The following is a 25,226-nucleotide window of genomic DNA, read 5'->3' as shown; positions in this document are numbered from 1 at the left end:
ATATGAACAAATGGCTCCAAACGTGGAAAACTGGAGGATAAACTTATTTATTTCACTCTTAAAACAGGGCAGAAGTGCCACGTTGTCACAGTACATTTGTAAGTTGATCCCACAGGATTAGTATGAACAAATTATTTACAAAAATGTGTTTCTGATTTTAACAACCTGCAATAACTAAAGTTATATTACAAATGTCTGCTTTTGGGTGAAAGAGGTTCAGCCTGGCGTCTGTCCACTTAGCTGAAAGGCTGAGTATCATCTGGCTTCACTTTGTCTCTCACCCACATCTTTCAGCTATAAGCTCTAAAATCAAAAGGCTTAAGAGTGAAGACTGATAAAACGGCTACAAGTCTTTCATCATTAAGAACGACCCGAGAAAAAACATTTTGTGATGTCCACAAATCGAAATAGTACCCAGGTTAGAAGTACGTCTGGAAAATGATTCAGGTAACAAACCAAATGAGTTATGCTTCAAAAACTTCAATTTCTAAAAAAAAAAAAGGTCCAAAGTCCAGAATTAAGGTTTTCCTCTTAAAGAACAACACTTTAAAAATGTATTACAATGAGCAACTAAAGCTTCGATTAAGGAATTGTAAGTACATAATTCCTCTAAAAATCAACTCGAGTACTTACTAAACTTGGCAGCTCTGCATATGTATTAACATTAGACGGAAAATACATGATACAAAGACCTGACTTGACTATATTAACAATGGTTTCAGCGATGTAACTGTCAGAACACATCACATGTAACAAACACCAGAAATACTGACAGAAAGGTTGAGGTGGCGATACTTAAATTAAATTTGAGTGAATCTGACATTTTCATAACACCAGAACTTGTAAAAATATCCTGCTAGCCCTCAGTAAATGGACTGTAAATTGACTCAAAATGGAGAAAAGACGGTAGTATGGGGAACATAGCCTTGAGGCACTTCACTAGTGATTTTATGGGTGCGCTAACGGCACCCTTTTCCCATCTGAAGCTACATCTTCCTGTAACACTAAGGCATTTGGGCTCGACTCAGTCTCAAAAACGCTTCGCAGACCTTTGGTGGAAATGTTAGTGACACTATTTACAATTCATTTAACATTCAAAATACAGGATGTGCTATGACACTGGACCATATTAACAATGCACACAAAACAAAGCCGAGCAAATAATCTACATGAAAAGAACAAAAACAACATCTGTTTTGTACATTAAATATATGAAAAACTCTTCGACCTGTCCCTCCATCAGCACCAAGATGAGGTGTTTTCATGAGAGAGACAGAGTCAAAAAGGTCAAGTCTTATGTCATAGGGGTCATGGGATGATGACAGCCCTCTGGACTTAATACAAACAAGATGATAGTCATCTCAAATCAATCAATCAAACACGTTTTACTCGCCAAAGTTTGCAGCAGCTTAAAAAGAAAGCTTGGAAATGACTAATTAGGAAAAATATGAAAAAGCAACATAATATAGGAACTAAAAATTTCAGTCTATAAGCGAAGATCTGTTTATTTTTACAACCTCTTATGGAACATACATACATTTATATATTAATATTTGTTAGAAAAGAGACACAACCTGACATGATGGCTACTCTTACAGGTCAGTCCTCTACATGAGCATGAAAGATGGCATCGACTGTGGTATTAGGAGCTGCTGCAAGAACTTCTGGGGAGGGAAAGTAACAGGCCCACTACTTGGTGTATTCATTCAGGAGGCAAATAATATCCTTTTGAATAATAGAAATTTAGTATTTTATCAATAAACCACAATGACGGGGAAAAAAACAGGTCAAATGATTATGATAAATCACGATATCTCTGCCAGGGTTCAATTAACTTTCTTTTCATTTGAATATCTGTTAGGGGTAGAGGGTGTGTCACAGATGTCTGAATGCAGCCACCAGAGGGCGCCATTGTTACCCTTCCTCCACTACTGGAACTAACTTGTAACCAGGAAGGAAAAAAACAAACAAAAAACAGCCCTCTGAGGAGCTTGTCCCATCATGGCAGCAGAGCAGCTTTCAGTCTGAAGATAGTGGGTCCTCAGAGCTTCAGGGGAAGATCTGTCCTTGTGTCTCAACACTGAAAAAGATGGAAAACCTTCACATTGTCATTTTGCAGGGTTATGACAGCGGTGACACATGAAATCATAGAATCAGATTAGTAAACTCCTGTGACTCGTGTTACCTGGGAGCTTTAGAATAAGATGGGTTTGCCAGCAGTTTTTTCCTGGACGTAGGAGGTGAAGCGCTTGAGGAACTTGGGGTACTCTCTCTTAGCCACGGCCCTGAGCACGGAGGCAGGAGCCCAGCCCCCCGGGTTTACTGCACACACACGCACACACACACACAATTCCAACTTCACTAAGCTAATCAACACTTTTGGTCACATAATTTGTCAGAGCAGATTTCCATAGTTTGTCCTTCCAAGGTCAACATCACATAATATCAATTTAAAGAGGGAAAAATATGCCCCCAGCCATGGGTAGGGTGTTGGCATAAGACATCCAATACCAGGTTCTCAAGTGGATTGTTAAAAATGAAAAGCCTTCAACAAAAATGGCCTAATACATTATAAAAAAAATACACCACTGCATTTGAGCACATTTGCCTTTCTCAGTGCACAATAATTCCACAAGTATAACGCAAAGCGAACACCCTGAGGACTGAAAGTCAGCCGATACGCTTTGGTGTATTTCTGTAATATACTGGCCAGAATTTATAAAGGATTTTTTTTTTTTTTTTTACTGTCTACTTGAGTGACTGGAATTGGAGCTTTTATGCCAACACGCTACCCATGGACGAGGGCATATTTTTTCCTTTTTAAAATGACTAATTTTCCCCTCCGAGAGCACCACAGGTTTTGGCTCCCGATTCCTTCTTTTTCTTCACAGGCCAGTTTGATCATCAGGGTTTCTGCAGGATTCACTAAGTTCACAAGACTCTTTAATACCCGTTTAATACTGCATAGAATACAATTTAACAGTAAAAAGTATGAAAGTATAATGGAAAACCAGTAAGGATGATATTGCTTAGAATAATATAGGAATATTATGCCAGAGCTCTTCAGCATTGCCCAGCAGTCTATAGCGATAATCCCTCCTGATATCGTTAACTACATTAACGCAACTGGACCTGCAGGAGTATCAGGAAATGGTTGCATGGATTAAAAATGATTCATTTATTTGCAGTGATTGAAGTTTTTGCTAGAACCGACACTTGCTCACTATGACACACGGAGCTTCCTAGCTAATGTAGCTGGTGGTAGTGACAGTATTTGCCTCAGGTTTGACGGTGCTGACTGAAACGCCACGAAATATGAATCTACAGCCTCCTGCAGCCAAAATCCACTGTCGCAACAGTCCCACTTTTAGTTTGTAGGCTGACAGACTGCAAAACAAAAACGTGTCCTAACTAACACTACTACCTTCAGCAGGCAAGAGAAAATATTTAAGATTTTCATGATTTACATTTAAGACTTTTGATACCTCCTAAGACCCTTTTTTTTGGGGAAGGATTCAATTCCGTGGTTTAAGACTTTTTAAGACCTGCAGACACACTGATCATATGGCCACTGAACCCATGAGCACAGATGCACACTCACCATTGGCCACATAGGTGATTTTACACAGGATGTTGTCTCTGCTGATCTCTTTATCTCCCTCTGGTGGACTAACCAGGGTCTGGCAGATCATGGCGATGTTGATTTTGGCACGGACACACCTGTTGGTTGGCTGTGGAGAGAGTGACAGGACGCAGAATAATGAATGAACACTGTAAAAGCTGCAGACGTGATGCATTTCCTGCTTGGGTCTGACGGGACCCGATGGCTCACCTGTGCATCGTCGTGATCCACAGAGAAATTGCAGACCAGCCAGGTGTCGGGGTCATTCTCGTTGTTGGCCAAGATCTTTCTCATGGCGGACAGGTACAACACGTCCCTCTGAGATGCAGGCCACACGCGCTGTGACAGATTAGTTTCGTCATTTCAGATTCGACAGATCGTATACAAAGGGCGACGATGACAGGCCGATCCGTTCCAGTGTGGATCAAGCGTGTGATTTTGTCTATGATCTTGTGGCACTTACCTTGTGTGTCTGATAGACAATTGCTGCGTTTTCTGACAATGTCTCCACAACATTGAAGTTTTCAATGGTGGCTAAAGGAAGTAGAGAACATGGAGGATTACAATGAGGAATATCTGTTTTCATGGTACTTTAACAGTGACCTGTTAGAGTTAAAAGACCTACTCTCCCAGTCGTTGCGATAGGCAGTGTCCCAAAAGTAGTGGCAGACCTCGTGACCAGTCACCCCTTTTACTGAGTGGGTGGCCTTCAGTGGGTCCAAAACGATCCCATTTTCCTCCACCTCTCTCCTGTACACCTGCACACAAACATTCCAAATTTAAGCAAAACAATTCATAACCACATTTTCTAATGAAGTACTTGTATAGTAGGCTTTGGGCCACTTATACATCCAGCTAAATGTATTTTAAAAACAAATAAAAACTTACTTCAGACTTTTTAAAATAACTTCATAATTTACCGTACAAGTCAGAGAAAACATTAAAGATAGTATTTCAATATCCTAATCATACCTTCATTTCTCCCTCTTCTACAACCAGCTGCCAGTTGGCATCTCCACCAACATCCTGCAGGGAGTAGGTCATGTGACTCTGCACCATCTCCTCCACCTATAAAACAAGGCCAGGGACAGAAGGAGGAAGCGATATTGATTATGTAATGACAACTTGAAAAGGTCCTCAGATACCAGCACGGCATAATGGCCTCAATGTGCCCAGCGAACCGGACAGAGATAGCAAATGAAACGCTGCCTTATAAGCAGTGTTTCATTTGCTTATGAATTCAAAAAAATATCCTCCGCCACCCAAAAACATCTCTTCTTCGGAAGCTGACAAGCTGCTTGTGGCACTAATAGGAAGCATCTTTTATTCAGTAATGTCATGTCTCTACTTGTAGTTTACGCATGGTTCTCGGAGGGAATAAAATAACTGGACTACTTGCAACCACAATCATAAAATAATATAGGACAATAAATGGGACAATAAAAGAGATGGGACAATTCACAAACCCAAGCGGGCTATCACGCTGACACTTCTTAAAAGGCCAGCTAACTTTAACAGAACATTATCAAAGGCTATGGGTGTGGATGTGACATTGTACTGTTACTGTCAGCGACCGAGGGGCTCTGTTCAAACAGCCAGAATGTGGGAGCATGTGAGAAACATTACAGTCTGGTATAAACACATAAACAGTGTCTTTTCTGCTAATCACATGACAGACATCAAAGATAGTGACAATCCTCAGAAAAATTAAAAAGTTAAGGCTAAAATCTCCCTGATGAAAAACTAAACTAAAATGTCGACACAAAGTCTTGATCTACCAAACACACCTGGTAGCACATGGTCTATAAACATGAACAATTATTATTTCACGCACACGGATATAACAGGAGCTCATGCTTTATGCTGCTACAGTGAGTTAGAGGGTCTTACGGCATATTCTTGCATAAGCCGAAGAAGTCACTGGAGATTCGTGCAAACATGGTGTTTAGTCTACACAGGTGAAAAACAGAGGAGGGGTGACTGGCTAAGCCTTGGCAGTGAGTTACCTCTGCGCTGAATCTGTGGACATCATGCGGAGGGGCCCTGACTATCAGGGCAGGGGAGGACTGACTATGAGGCTACAGGGAAGATGAGAACCCAGGCGATGATGGACAGACAAAATGAAGGAGAGGAAGAGACAAAGTAACGCACGTAAAAATGAGAAAAATAAGGAACAGAAAGGTGGAACAGGTGGTAGCTTGTTTAGTTTTAGGGAATGAAGGATATAACAACCTTGTCAGAAAATCTGTGTGAGCCAGTGCTGGAGTAGACGTCTACAAGGGGAACAGGGCTGGATCTCTGTATCCTCGTCTTCTCAGTTTGAGACTGGAAAAAAAAAAAAAAACAAACACAGGTAGCTGCATCATACTTGACACAAAAAAAATAATTTTATTGCCCGATTTGCTGCTGCTGTTGATGCCCACCTGTTCCTCAATTTTGTCTTGTCTGTCAAGAGCAGCTTCAACGGCATCAAAAAATTCATCCTCATTAATGAGGCTGTTTGGACCCTCCTGCAAATAAAGTGGAGATGGAATCATACTTCAAAGGTTCTTACACAACCCAAAATTAACGCGTTATGGAAGAATTTTACAGTTACTTCACCTCATAATCCGGACCTCCAAAGTGAGACTTTTTCTTCAATTCGTTGACGGCCGATTTGTAGTTCTCCTCTATTCTTCGCCTCTTCTCCATCTCCTACACACACAAAAATCCAAAATAAATTTACGGCAACAACTGTGGAAGGGAAGTTGGAAAGATGCAGTGTGTCCAGTATTCTGGTCTAGTATCAAATCACACAATAACTTTCTCTCTTGCGTTCTCAATTTTTGGTCCACTTTAGACAAACTATTACACAATCAATTAAACACCTACTGATCTTTTTAAAGCGAGATAAAAAAACAATCACTATTATCTGAAAAATAAGGTATGTAATACAGGCTTTTCTTTTCTTAGATGAAGTCTCTCATTAGATTATAGAGAAATGTTCAAATAATCCTAACGTTACACACCTTATCCAGTCTCTTCTGCCAGCTGTCTTCCCTCTTCACCATGAGGTCGATACAGTGGGACAGAGTGGCTAGGATCCCAGCTGTGGTGGCCTTGAATGTGATGGCTTCACCCTTAAAGTCTATGCCATTGATTCCCTTGGGACTCAAGGACTGGAACACTGCACAAGAGAGGAGCACGGGGACTACAGCAAATGCTACTTGTTTTAACGAGCATCACATCTGTAACTTTGATTGTTCCTTATTTAGTCACGAATATTTAAGTTTGCAGAGAAGTAAGATTTGAAACCAAGTTTTCGTTGGCTTTAAGTAAGAATTCTTCACTACTCACATTTTTCTTTGCTGCCATTGTTGTTGTGCAGAAACTCTCCATCAGCCCGGGTGTTGGGGAAGTCGTCCTCATCATCCTCCACGACTGAAAAAAGAAAAAAAGGTAGAGATTCAGCGAGGGAAGGCAAACACAAAAACACGGAGCAGGTAGATGCTACACACAAGCTTTTTCTTGTAGGCCCTACTGAAAGTCCTCCAGGGTTCCAGGACGGGGTAGTGCCTTGTGGCCCCCCTCACAACTCAAGCTACACCATACACACAGCGCACCATCAGACTGGCATTACACTGCTGGGCTGCACAACATGACAATGGTCTGGTTTCATCATCAGAGTAGAGAGAGAGGGAGCGAGGAAGAGAGAGCCGAGGAGCAGAGAGAGGGAGGTGAGGAGAACAAAAGCAGGGCTTCATTCCCTGCGGTCGTCCACAGACGCCCAGTGCAGGCTGAGCAAGTGTTCAGCCAGGCAAGACAGGGTGAGGGTGAGGGGGCTTGTAGAATAACTGCTTTCTGAGTTACAACACACACACACAAACACATTCCTTATAACATCCAGTGCATGTTTCTTATAAACTACAAACATTTTCATAATCTTTGTATGGAATATGCACACTAAAGATTCTCTTAGACATATAAGAAGCAAGTTACCCATATTTTTGTAATCAGTTCTCATTACTGGTTCCCAGAATTCACCACACACACTGTCTCATTTTATTCTGCCCACACATTGATGTACCTAATGCAACAGCCATGTAGCACACACAAAACAAAATAGGCTTCAACTAACAATTATTTTCCTTCTAGACTGATCTATTGGTATTTTTTTACATTTCTTTTTAATTTCTCAAATAGTTTTATAAAACCAACAGTCCAAAACAAAAAGATATACAGTTCACATATGACAAAGAAAAGCAACAAATCCTCATGTTTTACATGGAACCAGTGAATGTTTGGCATTTTTGCTTGAAAAAAGGATTGGGGGGGAAAAAAAAAAAAAAAAAAAAAAAAAAAATCAATCAACTCCTGGCATAGTTGTCGAATATAATTCAGCTATACAGTAAAGGAAATTGCTCGGAAAATGGTATTTTTACAATCAAATAATGTTGAGTTCTTATCCAAAATCCACCCCTAAAAACACAAAACCGAGTAAAAGAAGTAGTTAATGGGAGTTTAGGCGACTTTGATTCTTACTTTTGTCTCTCTGCAGCTCATCCTTGGACACGGCATCTGAGCAGCTATCAAAGTATTTCTGAAGCGTGTCCACCTGCCTGCACAAGATATCTCTGAAGGTCTCCATCTCTGCCAGCTTCTCTCTCAGGCTGTGACCCTTCTGAAGAAACAATAAAGCAACAGAGTGGTAAGGAAATACGGTATTTCCATCGGACCATTATGTAACCATTCCAGTGTGCGTGTGCTGACAAAGTTCATCGTTTGAGTGTGCTTCTACAAATATCTAAACATCCCTTGTGTGTACATACAAAACTGAAGGCAATGACTTCTTCAGCAAGAGTAAACATTAACTGAAAACTCACCTTGAAGGAGGATGTGGAGGTGGCAGAGTAGCCGCTGGTGGCTGATGTGAGAGACAGCATGGAGCCATGTCTCCGCAGACTGGACTCTGAGCCATATCCAGAATCAGCCTGTACAAATAAGAAGGAAAAACAGACATGGCAAAAAGGAAACAAGTGGGCAATTTTGTCATAAAACAGCCTTACTAAATAAAAAAGACACTATAATTATTCAAGCCAAAGATTTAATCAAAACAAAAGACTGTGCGCGAATAAAAGAGACAGCAATGATTCAACAGTGACCTCTTAAGCAAACCCAGTGACACAAAACTAAAACTCAGTTATGACTAATTTTTCACTTAGACTAATTCAAGTACCCTCCGTTCAAACCGTCCATCTGAACTGAAGAGTTTTCATCTGGCATTTTTAGCTCTGTTGCACAACCAAACCACCACTCCACTCCATCCAAATATGTATTTGACAGGTTTCCTACTATTGTCATATATTTTCGTGTTACATCCAATTATTTAGAAAGCATTCTATTAGAAACTACAAAAACAGCTTTCAAGAAAGACTTCATAATAATATTCTTAATGTTGTAACAAAGCATTTCTGACAGGTTGCGGTGACATCAACAGCGCCACCACATGACAAAGATTCGGTGACCATGTCAACACAACTGAAACATCAGCTAACTTCCCGTAAACCCGACCGCTTCCCCTTCCCTCTTACTTAACAGCCTGGGCCTCAGAATAGATTATTAGTGACAGCAGAGGAGGGGGGTCGACAGATGCGTGTCCCTTTAAGAGACACTTCCAATTTTCAACCACAAGAGGGCACGAAACGTAAAGGCACGTGACTGGCATTTGTAAGAGCTTAGGGTAACTGTCGGTCAACGACCAGAAGTAACTCCACCAGTGAGCACATGGACTTCAGTCACTGCTGTTTGCCCTTTAGCCAACATACTGCTACCCCACTGACTTCATCAGTACGGACAGCGCTATCTAACCGGGCTGCTTAATCTGTTTGATGACAGAAAAAGAAAAAAAGGAAAAAAAAACAAAAAACATCAAAGCAAGCACAGACTTAGTTGTAGCCACAGTATTTGATAAAAATCAGAAAATAGAACATAAAACTGCAGGAAGAGTAACATTTATCAGCTACTGGGTCTCCTGTCAACAATCTCAACTGTTAAGTATAATATCTACAAGCATGGACATGTTCTTAAGCTGCATGCAGAGCGGCAATACCGTGAAACTGTTGTGTAAGTGTGTCTGGTGATTAAAGCCTCAGTGCACGCACGCACTAGTGACTTTTGACAATAGAGGACGTAAAGCCTGGTGCTGATAAAAAGCTGCCCTGAACAGAAACCGACTTCTCCAAGTCACAAAGTTGTTTTTGTGATAAAAGAAAAAAAAAAAAATGATCGTTTCGCAATAAAAGATGACCTTACATTACCAGAATATGTGTCATGTGGCTGTCACTGCACATGTAAAATATTCAACAACAAGCACAGCCTACTTTAACTTAGACAGTATCCTAGAAACAAGTGTTGTTTTCATATTTTGATGTTTCACTTTCACAAACTATATGCAGACTAGAGTGTGTTGGCCCTGGTGTTCTGTGTCTCCTTGGAGACAAAGGGCTGTGAGTAATGTGGGTTAGAGAGGGAAGTTGGGACCTTCTAGGAAGAGTTTTCAGTGATGACTCATTATGGGTGGGATGATGGCTGGGTGTGCATGTATGTGCACAAGGATGAGTCCCCCCCGCTCTGTCTGAGTCATGGTGGCTCCCTTGTGTGGTGGGACGAGTGAGTGAGGAGGGAAGAGGAAGGGGAGGAGGGGTGGGGGGGGTGGGGTTTCCCGAGCTAAATACCACGAGTGAGCAGCATGTGTTTTGGAAAACAGACTGAAGGTGTGGTGGCTGCTTCAGTGGTGAGACAAACTCACAACTATGGCTCCACTCTGGATTACGTCTGTTTTAGATTATGGCTTTCAAACAGTTTCTTGATATTATGCACTTGGAAACCATTCTTATCTTTCCTCTCTGGCTAGGATGATTAATAAACACTAGGTTACACAGGTCACATGGAATTCTTTTCAGCAAATATAGAACTACATGACCATAAACATATATTTTGTCTTCCCTGCCTCCAATGCCTTCAGTGGTCAACAGTATGGACTGCAAGCTGCTTCCTTTGTCCTTCGCAGTGACTGAACACAGTGGGTGCTACTATTGCTCTCCCTGCACAACACAGCTTTTCACGATGCACCTAAGGGCTGAGCTTATATTTCAGCCCTGTGTAAATTCACATTTTACTGATATTTTAGGCAAACAACAAAGCAAGGAAGCCCTGTCTATTGTCCAGGACTAGCTGACTCTCCCACAGGACAGGTTAAAGTCAACTTTTCAGGGCTGTTCCCAGAAAAATAATTTCAACAGGCTTATCTTTTGGCTGTGTTTTTTCATACAGCTTTTCCAGCAAATCTTGTAACCCTTTTGAGGGTTGCCCCTGTGTTAAAATCCTTTCCATGAGTCACGCACCAATTGTGAACCGACTAAGATTCGACTATCATCAAAGCATACATTCTTGTGCAAAAAAAAAAATTCTATGTGTGTGTGCATACAGTATATGCTCTTTTATGGACTAAGTGAACACAGGTGCACATGTTAACACAAACACAAAAACACTTGCCAATACAGTTTACTGTGCTAAAGGAAGCTGAAGTACTCAGTGAGTCCTACAGTCCTACACACTTGCCAACAAACGCACCAGTGGTGGAGGGATGATTATTGTTCCCTGGACTCCTCCCCTCTCTCTCCTCCCTTCTCTGATACTCTAATAGAAATACACACACATATGCAAACAATGATGATACTTATTTGTTGCAAATGTGACAAGGATTTGGTTTCTTTTGATACCAGCAGTTCACTGTCTGCTGTGTTAGAGTGTGCATGACTTACCCTGTGCAGCTCGATGGAGTCAATCCACTGGTGTCTGTGCTCTGGATCTTGTGCTCTTAGGTACCACACACTGTCGTTTACGCTTATGTCCAGCCGGCACTCATCAAACTCATGAGGCTAAAAAAAATATACACACAGAAAGAGGATATATAGCAAAAAATTTGGTTAATCGGTGTGCATTGAAAATTTACTGTTGGGCCTTTAAGTATCAGTCATTAAAATCAAATCCTCTCGGCTTTGACGATCATATATTGGAGGGTGCTGTGAAATGAGCCCTGTTATGGAAACTCAGTTGGCTTGATAACTATGATAACGCTGTCATACATTTCTTAGCTTGCTGTCATGTTCTTTTCCAAAAGCCAATCTCTTCGCCGTTCAGGAAGTGCAGAGAGGGGCATATGTGAGAGGTGGCGATCCATGTAAATAGCTATGAAAATGACACTGAACAGCAAACTGCTAATCTCTCTCCTGTGCGTTAAATTGTGGGCGGCAATCTGTTGGCTTTTAACAACTGGAAACATGGCAATCCACCATAGTCACAGTGATTCCAATGTTGGCCTATCTCAAAGGGATAGATGACAAAGATGAGTACCAGATGCACAGCAGCCTCCACTCTCAGACACTGTCCCATAGGAGGAGAAGTGGCAGATAACTGTCCTTTTATGGCAGCTTGCAGGACGGAGCATATTGCTAATAGCCCACCAGTGTACTGTCAGTGCTGTAAAACTGCTGCACTGGCATGGCCAGTAACCGAGGACTCTGTGTGTGTGTGTGTGTGTGTGTGTGTGTGTGTGTGTGTGTGCGTGTGTGTGTGCGTGCGCTAGGAGAGGGCAGAGGTAGAGGGAGTGGTGGTGACAGCAATGGTATTAACCTGTGTAGAATTTACCAAACCAGTGCAGTGCCCCCTTCAAAAGGTGCTTGTTATCTCATGAATAGTTAAATATTTTATTCAATCATCTGATCATTATCATTTAACTTCCAAGTCACTGCTGTGTTATTATATGGTCTGAATATATTAATAATAATAATAATAATAATAATAATAGTAATAATAGTAATAATAGACCCTATTTGTCAGATACCTGATCAGAAAACACTGGACCACAAATTCAAAAGGATTACTGTGACACCAATTCCCATCCCATTTATATGAATTTAGGATGACAGAATAGTAGGAACACATTTCAGTATAACCCAATACAGTTCAACAGAACCACAAATTACAGCCTCCAAAATGACCTTTTAAATAAAACAACATCCCGTTAAACAGATTCAATAAAAACTAAACATTATATAATCCTCGCAAAGGGATGATTTGTTGCAGGCCTGTTGTATCATACTGCATTAGTTTTATCTAGGTATACCTAATAAAAATGCTAAGTGAGTGTAGATTAATTTAATCACTGTGTGTCATAGTAACCCTCTCCCTGAACTGGAGAATCAGTATTTCTACTGAAGCACTTGACTTAAAACTTAAAATGGGTATGACATGGATTTATTTAATCACTGGAGTAATATGCAGTGGGGGAAAAAAAAAAAAACATCACTGACAAATGTATTTTTGCATCAGCAAGGTCAATATTTGAAATTCTTTAACGTCTTAAGCCATTTTCTCACTCATACATGGCCATTAAAGGAAACAGTAAATATACAACGGGCGAATAACAACATTAGATGATGCATGGTCTAACATTATGTTTCCATAACAGCATTGGTGCATACGCGACTTTTTCCGCCTGTTTATAATCCTAATATATTATGATTGGGTGGGGATAAAGAGTAAACAAAACGGTGCTGTCTTGCTGTTGCTGCATCTTAACCAAAGTTCTCCGGGATGCTTTCACTTCATGTGACCGTGTATTGCAGTTGTACTGCTCCAGTTTGCAGACCTTGGGTCTCTGTCTAAAATAGTCCCACACATTAGATGATCCTGTGCTAGGATTTGTGGCTGCAGCTTGATTTCTGGGGAATCCATGCTTTGACTGGCCGCAGCTCTCTGTGCTTTGTGTGGTTGTGTAAATAGATGACGTAGGCTGCGTGGATGAGTCACCCCAGCCCTAAGCGACTGTTTAATGTTTCTCTTCTTATGTTTCTTGAGAACCACTCATCCAAAAAAATTTCACAGTCCACCTTGCACTTCCTTGGGTCCTCAACAATACAAACGTGGAGTCTGAAGTTGATCCGATGAGCAATTGTCAAGAAAATCAGACAGGCAGACAGAGAGACAGATGCATTAGGCCTTCTGAAAGGACACCTCTACAGTGAGTCCCAATGCTAAATCACTCTTAAGGTGTAATCTCAGTGAAAGAACAGAATGGTTTATGAGCAAGAGTCTGGCTTGCTCAAGCGTAGTCAAGGACATAGCTGGAGAGGAACTTAGACGAATAGTCTGAATGAGCAGAGACTGTAAGCAGAGAAAAAACACATTGGAGAAGAGATCTTTATATTCCAATCCTGACCACAATACAATAAACACAACTTGGATCTTTGTAGTATATTTGTAATGCACAATAAGTGCAATCATCATCCTATGGAGGTCCTAGGGCCAAGAATCTGCAATGTTGCAAGAACCACCACAGTCCCTCATTTCACTAAGGAAGAATTTGTGATTGTAGTTAACAACTGTAGTGTTTGTTTAATTAAGCCACTTGTCAGTTATTTCAGTTGGTTAATCAATAAGGTGATGAGTTTAAGTATTCTGATTCTACTTTATTGATTATTCCTTTCTACCACTTGTATTAAATCTATGCAAGATTAACACAATTTTATATTCACTGTGCTATAATAAAACAGGTAAATATGATCATAAACAATTGCAATCTTGCGATCTAATATCACCCGGTGAATGAATGTACTCGGAGACAGTCTGACCCCAAACCAATCACTGAAAATTGTATTACTTTAGCAAGTTGGCAGAATAATAACAGCCCACTACGGTGTCTGTAAAGAGGTTTCATTGAAACCGTGTGACTTGGCTGTGTTGCCTGACACCTGGATGGCGCCGAGGCCAGGACCAGACGCTCGGCGTCAGTAATGCACAACATGAGGCCGAATACTGAAAGCTTTCCAAATCTGATGCTCATTTAAAAGTTACCAGCAACGCTACCAGCAGAAGAGAAGAGAAACAAGTGTGATGCACCTACCATCAGTTATAAGAGAAAAAAGATTAGCAGACAACTTCGGCACCCTCCTTCTCCCTCATACCCAGGATAACACTGGCTCGGTTCAAAATACAACCTCAACAACTGGACTAGTGACTACCAGTTCAAATCTGCAAAAGCCATGTTAATTAAAATACAAAGAAACATAAACAAGATAAAGATTTTTTTCTAAGGGTTTTTCGTAAACGCACTTGTTAAGATGGGCAAGAATATAAATCTATACATGCAAAGAGATATATATTTTTTTTTTGTTTTTCTACATGCGCCTATGACTACACTGTACTAAAAGAATGTGAAATTATAGATATAGCTGGGATGTTCCTGCATATAACTTGCAAGTGTTTCGTTGGTAGATGGAATTTTGTTGCCATTTGCTTGCTAAGAAAGTGAGAAAATAAGTTCCTCTTGATCAATGCTGGACTATGGGGTCACGGGTATACCGAGGAGGAGAAATGAAAGCCTGCACCAGGCCTGAAAAGTTTACAGGGATCCGAGGCTACAGAAAACAATAATCTATCACAGGAAGGTCATCTTAGCAGCCTTGCACTTAACAAGAGGACATGACATGCTGAGAGTTATCTCAGCCTGGGTCCTACGTCAAAGGCAAGACGACAAAAAAAAGCTGTAAAAGATGTATGGAGTGTTTAGTGTCTGTCTATTTGTGCATGTGTCTGTAGGTTGATGAAAAAACTACTAGAAAAGTATAGGATAATGTAGAGCAAAGTCAGTGTGTAGAATTTCTGTTGCTCTGTGCATGGGGAAATACCTTTCAGCCTCCTGTGACCAAGTAGGTACTAAGAAATGGATGGATGAATAGTTTAGATATAACTGCACAAAAGTACTTTACATCCCACAACAAATGAAGATTTAGATTATCTCAGTGGGTCACAAAGGAAAAAAAAAAAAAAAAATCCACTAAGGAAAAAAATCATTCCCTGAAAGCTTTATCCCACAATGGTACTTCACAATAAATTCTTAAAAATATCTGTGGCAAAACATACACTGCGGCTACAAGAAATGCACTTCCTTAGGAACAATGTTTAGGTCCACTATGATGTCAATGCGAGGTTAAAGGAGCCCAATGTGTATGTACCACACAATCAACACAAAGGCAAGTCTTTCCCATCAAGACACCAGAGGAGACACACAACAGAGCAGTTTGTCTTTTAATCGAGGCGAATGTATTGAGGAGCCTCTGTCAGCAACTATTTCTGATGTCTGTCAAATGGCCTCCCTTTTTGTGGGGCCCAGCAGTAGCTCAACTGTAACTATATCCCACACTCATGTCATCAGTGTCAGTCTTTAATTCCCTAGACCCTCTAGCGAATAATATTTGTGTCTTGTTTGTTTTGGATTGTTTTTAACTGTATGGTCTTGTAAGGGAGCATGTTAGGGTGGAAAATGTGACAGGAAGGGGAGAAACAACATTTTATGAAATCATTTACCGCTAAAAATATTAGCTGTTTTGTTTAGCAAATAATATGAATGCCAAAATCAAAATGATGAGACAGAACACCTTATTCTGCCTCTATTCTCTCGAAATGTAAACTTCCTACTCAGCTTCAAAAAGACTCCCATTCTGTCCTCTCCCTTCTAACCCCTTTTGAGCTGGTGTACGTGTCTGCAGTCACAATTTCCAGACGTGAATGGATGGGATCTCCGTTTAAAAATGCTTGTGATTTTCAGTACCCCAAAACATAGATGGACTGAAACCAATGCAAACTCAGAGAAATTGTACAAAGCTTCACCAAACCCAACTGAATTTCATTACTCTTTTTGTGCAGTGCCCCATTGCCCTTGTGGAGGAAACACTGACTCACCAAGTGGTCAGAGTGAAAGACAGGGAAAGGGAAGGCTAAATTAACAAGGGTGACAGAAAGAACAACATTCTGTCATTGAAACACACACACACACACACACACACACACACACACACACACACACACAGACCGGGCAATGTGTTTTTTGACCCTCCTGTGACTTCCTCCACATTGTGGGAGGAAGTCACATCTTATGAGGAAGAGTCTCATTTCCTGGCTGAAGACACTTTGCAATTTCCACAAAGCCTGGTGTCACTCTCAACAGTCCGTTTGATCTCTACTTAATCCTTGATTTGTCTTTTTCTCTTCCCCTATCTCTTTAACCATCTCAAGAGGTTTTCTATTTCGTCACATCCAGTGCCCCTGCCTTGCAGAACTCAAAATAATCCAGCCCCAAAACTACTACAGATCCAGTCTGCACTACTCACCAATTCCAGCGAGAGAAAGAATTACAAGTAGGCCAGTGTGCTCTTATTACCTGACTGTGAATCTAAAAATGGTGGTGGTGGTTAGCAGCTTTTGTTGGTGCAGTTGCAAACCCACATTTGCAACAGACTAACTTACAATCCCATGCACCCATATCTTGAAATATCATGACAAGATAGACCATGCCATGTCGCATTAGTGGTAATACACAGTTTGACGGCTGTCCTTGTTTGCTATCACTAGTGTGTCTATTAAATTGTTACTGATATTTAAGCCAGCATTCACCTAGTGTGACGACAGTAACAAGGACATTGCACCACTCTGACTTTGTCAGATGTAAAACAGGAAGAAGTGGGGTATCACTCTTATGTGGTTAATTATCAGGCTGCAAGAGAGATGTAACTCTGAAGCTGATGCATGGTGTAGGGGTATACAATAAGGCTAAAATGAGGGTCTTAGTAATTCCCAAAATATTATATAGTTACATGCATGACACTCTACCTCACAGTGAGCCACTTAATGTAGAGAACATAGGGAGATAAATGGTGCTACAACTGTATTTTAAACTGAGCTGGTTAAAGTTTCTCTTTAATCAAGTCAATTTTTAATGTTGACTTGCTGGATATCCTACTGTATGTTTACTTAATTGGTAATCTACTATAAAAACCTGCCTAGTCCTAATGCTAATGTTATTTATCTGTAACATTAATTCTCTGCGTACATCTTAACTCACAGATATGTTAGTTGTTACACTGAAGGGTATCCAATTCAGTGTCATAAAGTTCCCTAGTAATCAGGATGGCTGTGCTTACATACCTGTGCTATGGTATAGACAGGTGGTTGACACAATGAAAAATAAAAGTGTATAATGTAATCTTATCCAGCAGCCCTGCATGAATATTCCATTTTCCAAGACTACACTGTCCAGTTTTAGTTGAGACTGTGTCAAACAGATGCTGTTTCCAATCTGTTGGCATTTCAGTGCACCAGACCAAACATAAGAAACATAACAAAGGAGAGAAGAGTGGGCCACCAGCAATGAGCTGCAGGAGTCCCGTTCAGTCATGTTATTATATGTTGATTTTTAAGAAATGAATCTGAGCACTTGCCCATCTTACTTGTCATGCTAAAAACCATGTGTCATACATGGTTTTTAGCCATATTAAAATGGTGTCACAATGGATGTGAAAGTAGGTATTCCCAGTTTCTTTTTTTTTTTAAGTATCAAAAACAAAACAAACAAAAAAAAAAACAAACCATAAACCCATCTGGACACATCACTAGTTTAGTGTCTGAGAACACATTGTATCATGGTGCATGTACTGTATATCTGATAGTTAATGTCAAAGCAATGCGGGCAAATGACATGAAGGATAAGTCAAAGAGAGAGATACTGGTGAAAAAGAGAAAGAATTTCTGCTCAAAAAAGGCAATAATGGCTATAACTCTTCATTATTTATGCCCCAGACTTCTAAGAATATTTCCATTGGAATGAGAAATGACTATGGTAGAGCACCACATGGAGGTTAATATTTACATAGGCTGGGAATGGATAAAGCTGAACAAATACAGCTAATAGCAAAGCCTGCTTCATGCTGACTGGAAACAGTAACTTATTCATTTCCCTTACTGTTTGGAGAGAGACACAGACTGAGCCTCAGTCAATGACTGACCTGGGTTCCCACTGAAGCATGATGAAAGGTGAAACATCCAGCATTGAACACTGTTGACACATTTTTTTATTTATTTTATCTGTGCTTAGCAAAGTGATTGATATTAGACATGATATTATTAAAAGTCTGATTAGCATTGGAGTGCCTGCTTCAATATAATGTATGCTACTGCTATCGAAGCTTCAAACTTTTTGGATTTGTACTTCTTGGTCTGCCCTATACAGTGACAGTATTACTAGTCTCATGATGAAGTTTCCGGTAAGATATTACCACATAGCATGCTGTTTTGGAACTAGAACAGTCACATGACAGGGCAGTTACCCTCAAGCGTAACTTGGGACATAATCAGCAGTTCTCTGTAAAAATAGGTTATCACCTGCAGTTGAAGATCTAGTTTGAGAAACTCCAGGGTGAAGTTTCTCAGTGAGCCAAGCCTTAGGCCAACACATGGATCCAGGAAAGAGCTAAGTCTTTTCTTCAGTAATTTAGGAGAAACATATGTTGGACACCTAATGTATGAATCACGTTACATATCACATGCCAAAAAAAATTCTCAAAACTATGTGAGGAGCTAAGGGAGAAAGAGAGGGATTGGACAGAATGCCTATGGAAGCAGAAACAGAAAAGGCTGACGTTGCTCCTTAGTTTTTTCCTTTTGTGCTCCTCAGGTGATGAACTTATTCCGTACATCTTGATTTTAACAGTATATTACAGTGTTATAAAATCATGGCTTTGTTATAATAAAATGTAAACTATTTTTTATAATTTATTCAGGTAAAATCAACACAGTATTTTATATTAAAAAGGTTAAGACAGGACTGAAACAACTGAAGAAACCATGACGCAGCATTTGTATCCTTGCTCAAAGTTCTTCTGAGTTCCTGTGGGAATTCACATTTTGATAAAATGTCAATTGCACAAGTGGAGCTGTGTCCTCAGGCAATTCGAACCAAATGCAATGTGCAACACACGACTAAAATGTATTTTCTGATGTTTTCCCAGCACATTCTGTCATTGCTTGTGACAAAGCATGCAACGTGGGGGGAAAAAAAAAAAGTACGGCCAAAGCTGAAATTCAGTGACGCTAATACAGTGGTGTATTTGCCATGCATGCACACACCTGCCTTATGTGGCCAAAACACACAAATATGATTTTGCAATTACTCTACCAGCCTCCCTCTACTTTCTGATCAACAGTAACAAAAGCATCATTTAGGCAGATACAACTGTCAGTGGCTACACAAACAAATTTACCAGTGAGTTCAGCTGGTGGCAAGAGTTATTCCTTAAATGATTTGTTATAATTTAATCATGTTTCCCCAGATTTTTGATCTGATTATAAGAAGGTTTACACAGCTATGATGACTCAGAATAGCAAAATAATTGAGTCAGTTAATACCGATTACCCCCTACTTACCACACCTATTCAACCAATATAAAGAGAAGGTTAATCTCCCCTTTTGGTACGGCTCATCTGTTAGTCACCTCCATTGCATTCATAAGCAATGCTGCACACCATTTGCTCTGGTGGAACTGTACCCACTGTAGTAATCATAGACATGCGACCACAATGCTTGAAGACCACAGAGCCTGCCTGTTTGGTTTTTGTGAATGGAAGGTCAAACTACAACAACACCTAGCCTACAGAGAATCAGCTGAAGCTGCAGGCGAAGTGACACACAAAAGTAGTTTGTGACTACACTTTGCAATTAAATAAACATTCACAGAGTGTCCACTTAAGTCTTGAATGGCAGTGGATGAGTGCCACAGTAGGTTGTACTGTTTTGGGGGCTTAAATAGCGAGTGTGTTGTTTCCTCTCTTTGCAAATGTAAAACTCTTAAACAACCAACAATGTTCCTTCTTGTGAGACATATTGAAAGGGCCAATATTGCACAAATGTTAACAGCACGTAGAGGCAAGAGTGCTGCTTCTAGGACAGAATATCATTGTTACTTACAGTGATTACAGCTTTACTAAGGCAGAGGGAACCTCGACAGCCATACTCGGTCTCATCCTGGGACTTGTAGTAGCTCAATGTGTTGTTTTTCAGCACCACCCAACGGTCCTGCCAGCCATGGATGTAGTTTGTCCACTGTAAAATAAAAGCGCTTGTATTAATATCTTTGTATGATGAGGGACAAGAAAAATACAAATATCTCTACAATGTGATGGAATATGATATATTTGCTATAAATACCACCTTACTTAAAATGTTCAGTTGTCACTGAGACCACTACTTTAGTTCCTTGTATGTTGGTTAAAATTGTATGCTTAGAGGCCGCATCTTTCTTGCGGTGTTGTTTTGAAAGGTGTACACCTCATATCCCCCAGTTTATTTACATCAAGAAAACATATTAAACACATAACACATATTAAATACAATATAATTTAGTCTGATACAACAACACAACAACCTACAGCCTCAACAGTTACCACAGAGCTGAAACAACAACAAAGAAACACAAAGTTAGCCTTTATCAAAGGACTGTTAAATTAGAGAGTGGTTTCCATTTCTCTGGTAACTCAGTGTATGTTACAAACATAAGATGTATGAGCCTAATCTGAGATTCTTGCGCTTCTGGCAAACCCTGAGTATGGACACGTGGGATTTTATGTAAATTGTAGGCTCATTAATCCTCACAAGATTTATGACGTGTAAAGGGTTTAGTATGATTGAACAGGTGAGCTTTTCTAGATGCAGCTCTGCTTAATCTCACAGTATGCTTGGTTAGCAGGTCAGCATGCAATCCGTTTGGAAAGAGCCAGTGTACAGTGAGATTAATACCACATTAGCTTGCCAGCATCTTAACTAATTAAAACGGTGGTCAGTTTGCATCCCAAAACAAAGTCTTGCACAAGTAAGCAGAAGCAAATGGATAAATAGGTTACCAAGACTTTGTCTAGCAGTAGACTTCACTGCTTGATTACCAAAGAAAAACAGATAACCAGTAGCTTGGAGAGTTTTTGTTTAAACAGTGGTCTCAATGAACAAGCATAGTTTACTTATACTAGTACCCCAACAAATGTTTTCCTGCACCTTGCAATGCTGTTGACAAACCAATTTTTACAGTATCACTGGGCATTTGCCCATAACACTAACTCAGTACCATTTGCTGTATCCACATGGTTATCATAGTAGTCTTGGCACAGGAAAGTACAGCAGGCCTGCTTTAACCTTTAAATTTAGCTCATCTGTAGCCAACCACGAGATCACGATAAAGACCTTTTATACTTTTTGATCAGGAAACACCAATATCGGCACAATGTACCCTAAGCAAAACTAACACCTTCCCCAATTATTTACACTGGTAACAGCATTGTAGAACCAACTGTGATCACCAGATGCTTGCACAGTACCAGTCATTAATTAATATACAGGTTTTAAAATGCTGGATGGATACACTTGGAATTAACTATTAACTTCACTCACTACCACAATAAATGAATCAAAAACTATTTTTGATCGACCTATGAGCTAATGTAGCTAGACCCCGCTATTACGGATCTAATACTGGTGTGCAGCAATGTGAAAAGGTTGACGGCGGTAAATGATCTTGGATAACCTTTCCCTCAAATAGACATGCCATGATTTGTCATAACATTGCGAGACTGCCTCATTCCACCCTGATACGAAACCAGGCGCCTCCCTGACAGTTATGCCCTTAGCACTTGGCAGTGACATTGACCGAGCTAGGTAAACTTGGAGGGAATTCAATTTGTTCGAAAACGTGACTTACCTTACTGAGGACTCCGCTGAATTCGCCAATACCCACGGGATGTCCAGGCTCCTCTCTTGGCTCTAAATCTTCCTCGGAACCGGAGGAGTTCCAGCTCTGGTTATCTGACATTATCCTTAACGCTACGAGGCTAACGCTGTACAAGCCGAGTGTAAAAACAATATGAACCTGGCATATGACGCTACGGTGGCTGAGTTTGAACTGACAGTATTACCTACGATGCGTGTGACAAGCGAAAATGGAGCAACAGCTCACGGAATCATGTTGTGTTGTTATCGACTGGCTAATAGCGCTGAGTGCGAGAGGGAATTAGACCGAATAGCCGAGGCTTGGCAGGATCGATAGCAAGCTCCCACCGCGTCGGTCGACGTTTGTTAGCTAAACTGACCGGCAAACATTTTGCGGTGAAATAATCCAGGTAAACGTTAGCTGTCAATTCTGCCCTACCGCCCCTTTTCTACGGCGTACGTCAAGTCCCAAAAGTGGCAGAAAAGGATGAAATGCAGATAAATGTGCTCAAGCAGGCCTCGGCAGTCCCAGGTACTCCGTCGCTGACTTTCAGAGAAACGTTGTGGCCGTGGCAGCAGTTGTTTACCTCTATAGTCGGGTGACAGCTCTCCAGCTCAACGCCATATTCAACTGACGTCTGGGGCTTCTTCTCGCTGGGTGAGCGCGTGTTCCAACTTGTGTTGTGCGCAGGGGCGCTGGCTCGTCTGACGTCATCAAGCCCACTCCTTATTTGGAACAAGGCTCCGCCTCCTGTTTATTGCACTGAAAATAGACTGAGGAGTCCTAGAACATGAACTGAGGAATACTAGAACACGTACTGAGGAGTACTATAACATGAACTGAGGAGTACTAGAACACAGACTGAGGAGTACTAGAACACAGACTGAGGAGTACTATAACATGAACTGAGGAGTACTAGAACACAGACTGAGGAGTACTAGAACACAGACTGAGGAGTACTATAACATGAACTGAGGAGTACTAGAACACAGACTGAGGAGTACTAGAACACAGACTGAGGAGTACTAGAACACGGACTGAAGAGTACTATAACATGAACTGAGGAGTACTAGAACACGGACTGAAGAGTTCTAGAACACAGACTGAAGAGTACTATAACATGAACCGAGGAATACTAGAACACGGACTGAGGAGTACTAGAACACAGACTGAGGAGTACTAGAAAATAGACTGAGGAGTACTAGAACATGAACTGAGGAGTACTAGAACACAGACTGAGGAATACTAGAACACAGACTGAGGAGTACTAGAACACAGACTGGAGAGTACTAGAACATGAACCGAGGAATACTAGAACACAGACTGAGGAGTACTAGAACACAGACTGAGGAGTACTAGAACACAGACTGAGGAGTACTAGAACACAGACTGAGGAGTACTAGAACACGGACTGAAGAGTACTAGAACATTAACTGAGGAGTACTAGAAAATAGACTGAGGAGTACTAGAATATGAACTGAGGAGTACTAGAACACAGACTGAGGAGTACTAGAACACAGACTGAAGAGTACTAGAACATGAACCGAGGAATACTAGAACACGTACTGAGGAGTACTAGAACACAGACTGAGGAGTACTAGAACACAGACTGAGGAGTACTAGAACATGAACTGAGGAGTACTAGAACACGGACTGAGGAGTACTAGAACACAGACTGAGGAGTACTATAACATGAACTGAGGAGTACTAGAACACAGACTGAGGAGTACTATAACATGAACTGAGGAGTACTAGAACACAGACTGAAGAGTACTAGAACACAGACTGAAGAGTACTATAACATGAACTGAGGAGTACTAGAACACGGACTGAAGAGTACTAGAACATTAACTGAGGAGTACTAGAAAATAGACTGAGGAGTACTAGAATATGAACTGAGGAGTACTAGAACACAGACTGAGGAATACTAGAACACAGACTGAGGAGTACTAGAACACAGACTGAGGCTAGAACACAGACTGAAGAGTACTATAATGAACTGAGTACTAGAACACAGACTGAGGAGTACTAGAACACAGACTGAAGAGTACTAGAACATGAACTGAGAGTACTAGAACATGAACTGAGGAGTACTAGAACATGAACTGAGGTACTAGAACACAGACTGAGGTACTAGAACACAGACTGAGGAGTCCTAGAACACGTACTGAAGAGTACTATAACATGAACTGAGGAGTACTAGAACACAGACTGAGGAGTACTAGAACATGAACTGAGGAGTACTAGAACACAGACTGAGGAGTACTAGAACACAGACTGAGGAGTACTAGAACACAGACTGAGTACTAGAACACAGACTGAGGAGTACTAGAACACAGACTGAGGTACTAGAACATGAACCAAGGAGTACTAGAAAATAGACTGAAGAGTACTAGAACAAAGACTGAGGAGTACTAGAACAAAGACTGAGGAGTACTAGAACATGAACGGAGGAGTACTAGAACACGGACTAGAACACAGACTGAGGTACTAGAACACAGACTGAAGAGTACTAGAACATGAACTGAGGAATACTAGAACACAGACTGAGGTACTAGAACACAGACTGAAGAGTACTATAACATGAATCGAGGAATACTAGAACACGGACTGAAGAGTACTATAACATGAACTGAGGAGTACTAGAACACAGACTGAAGAGTACTATAACATGAACTGAGGAGTACTAGAACACAGACTGAAGAGTACTAGAACACAGACTGAAGAGTACTATAACATGAACTGAGGAGTACTAGAACATGAACTGAGGAGTACTAGAACACAGACTGAAGAGTACTAGAACATGAACTGAGGAGTACTAGAACACAGACTGAGGAGTACTAGAACATGAACTGAGGAGTACTAGAACACGGACTGAGGGGTACTAGAACATTAACTGAGGAGTACTAGAAAATAGACTGAGGAGTACTAGAATATGAACTGAGGAGTACTAGAACACAGACTGAGGAGTACTA

At 40.7% G+C, this 25,226-nt stretch overlaps 1 protein-coding gene across 5 annotated transcripts; it reads right to left on the bottom strand.

Annotated features, from left to right (window-relative positions):
- Positions 1-16: 16 nt before the first annotated feature.
- On the bottom strand, positions 17-22,923 carry LOC120806514 (ceramide transfer protein). Of its 5 annotated transcripts, none has more exons than XM_040157760.1 (19): positions 22,243-22,923; positions 20,463-20,597; positions 11,425-11,541; positions 11,234-11,299; positions 8,485-8,592; positions 8,144-8,282; positions 6,959-7,042; positions 6,631-6,788; positions 6,224-6,316; positions 6,046-6,132; positions 5,855-5,947; positions 5,629-5,700; positions 4,595-4,690; positions 4,248-4,380; positions 4,086-4,156; positions 3,833-3,961; positions 3,602-3,731; positions 2,186-2,322; positions 17-2,098 (listed from the first exon to the last, which is right to left on the bottom strand). In XM_040157760.1, exons 1-18 carry the CDS (start codon positions 22,351-22,353, stop codon positions 2,195-2,197), a joined length of 1,950 nt encoding a protein of 649 aa, XP_040013694.1. In that variant the 5' UTR covers positions 22,354-22,923; the 3' UTR covers positions 17-2,098; positions 2,186-2,194. The 5 variants fall into 5 exon arrangements, with proteins under 5 accessions (XP_040013694.1, XP_040013693.1, XP_040013695.1 ...); XM_040157759.1 differs by having other exon boundaries at positions 18-2,080; XM_040157761.1 differs by lacking the exon at positions 11,234-11,299 and having other exon boundaries at positions 18-2,080.
- Positions 22,924-25,226: the final 2,303 nt, after the last annotated feature.

Source organism: Xiphias gladius, chromosome 20 (genome assembly GCF_016859285.1).
Source record: "Xiphias gladius isolate SHS-SW01 ecotype Sanya breed wild chromosome 20, ASM1685928v1, whole genome shotgun sequence".
Classification (NCBI taxonomy): domain Eukaryota; kingdom Metazoa; phylum Chordata; class Actinopteri; order Istiophoriformes; family Xiphiidae; genus Xiphias; species Xiphias gladius.
Note: the sequence above shows the minus strand (reverse complement) of the source record. Positions and strands in the feature narration are given on the sequence as shown.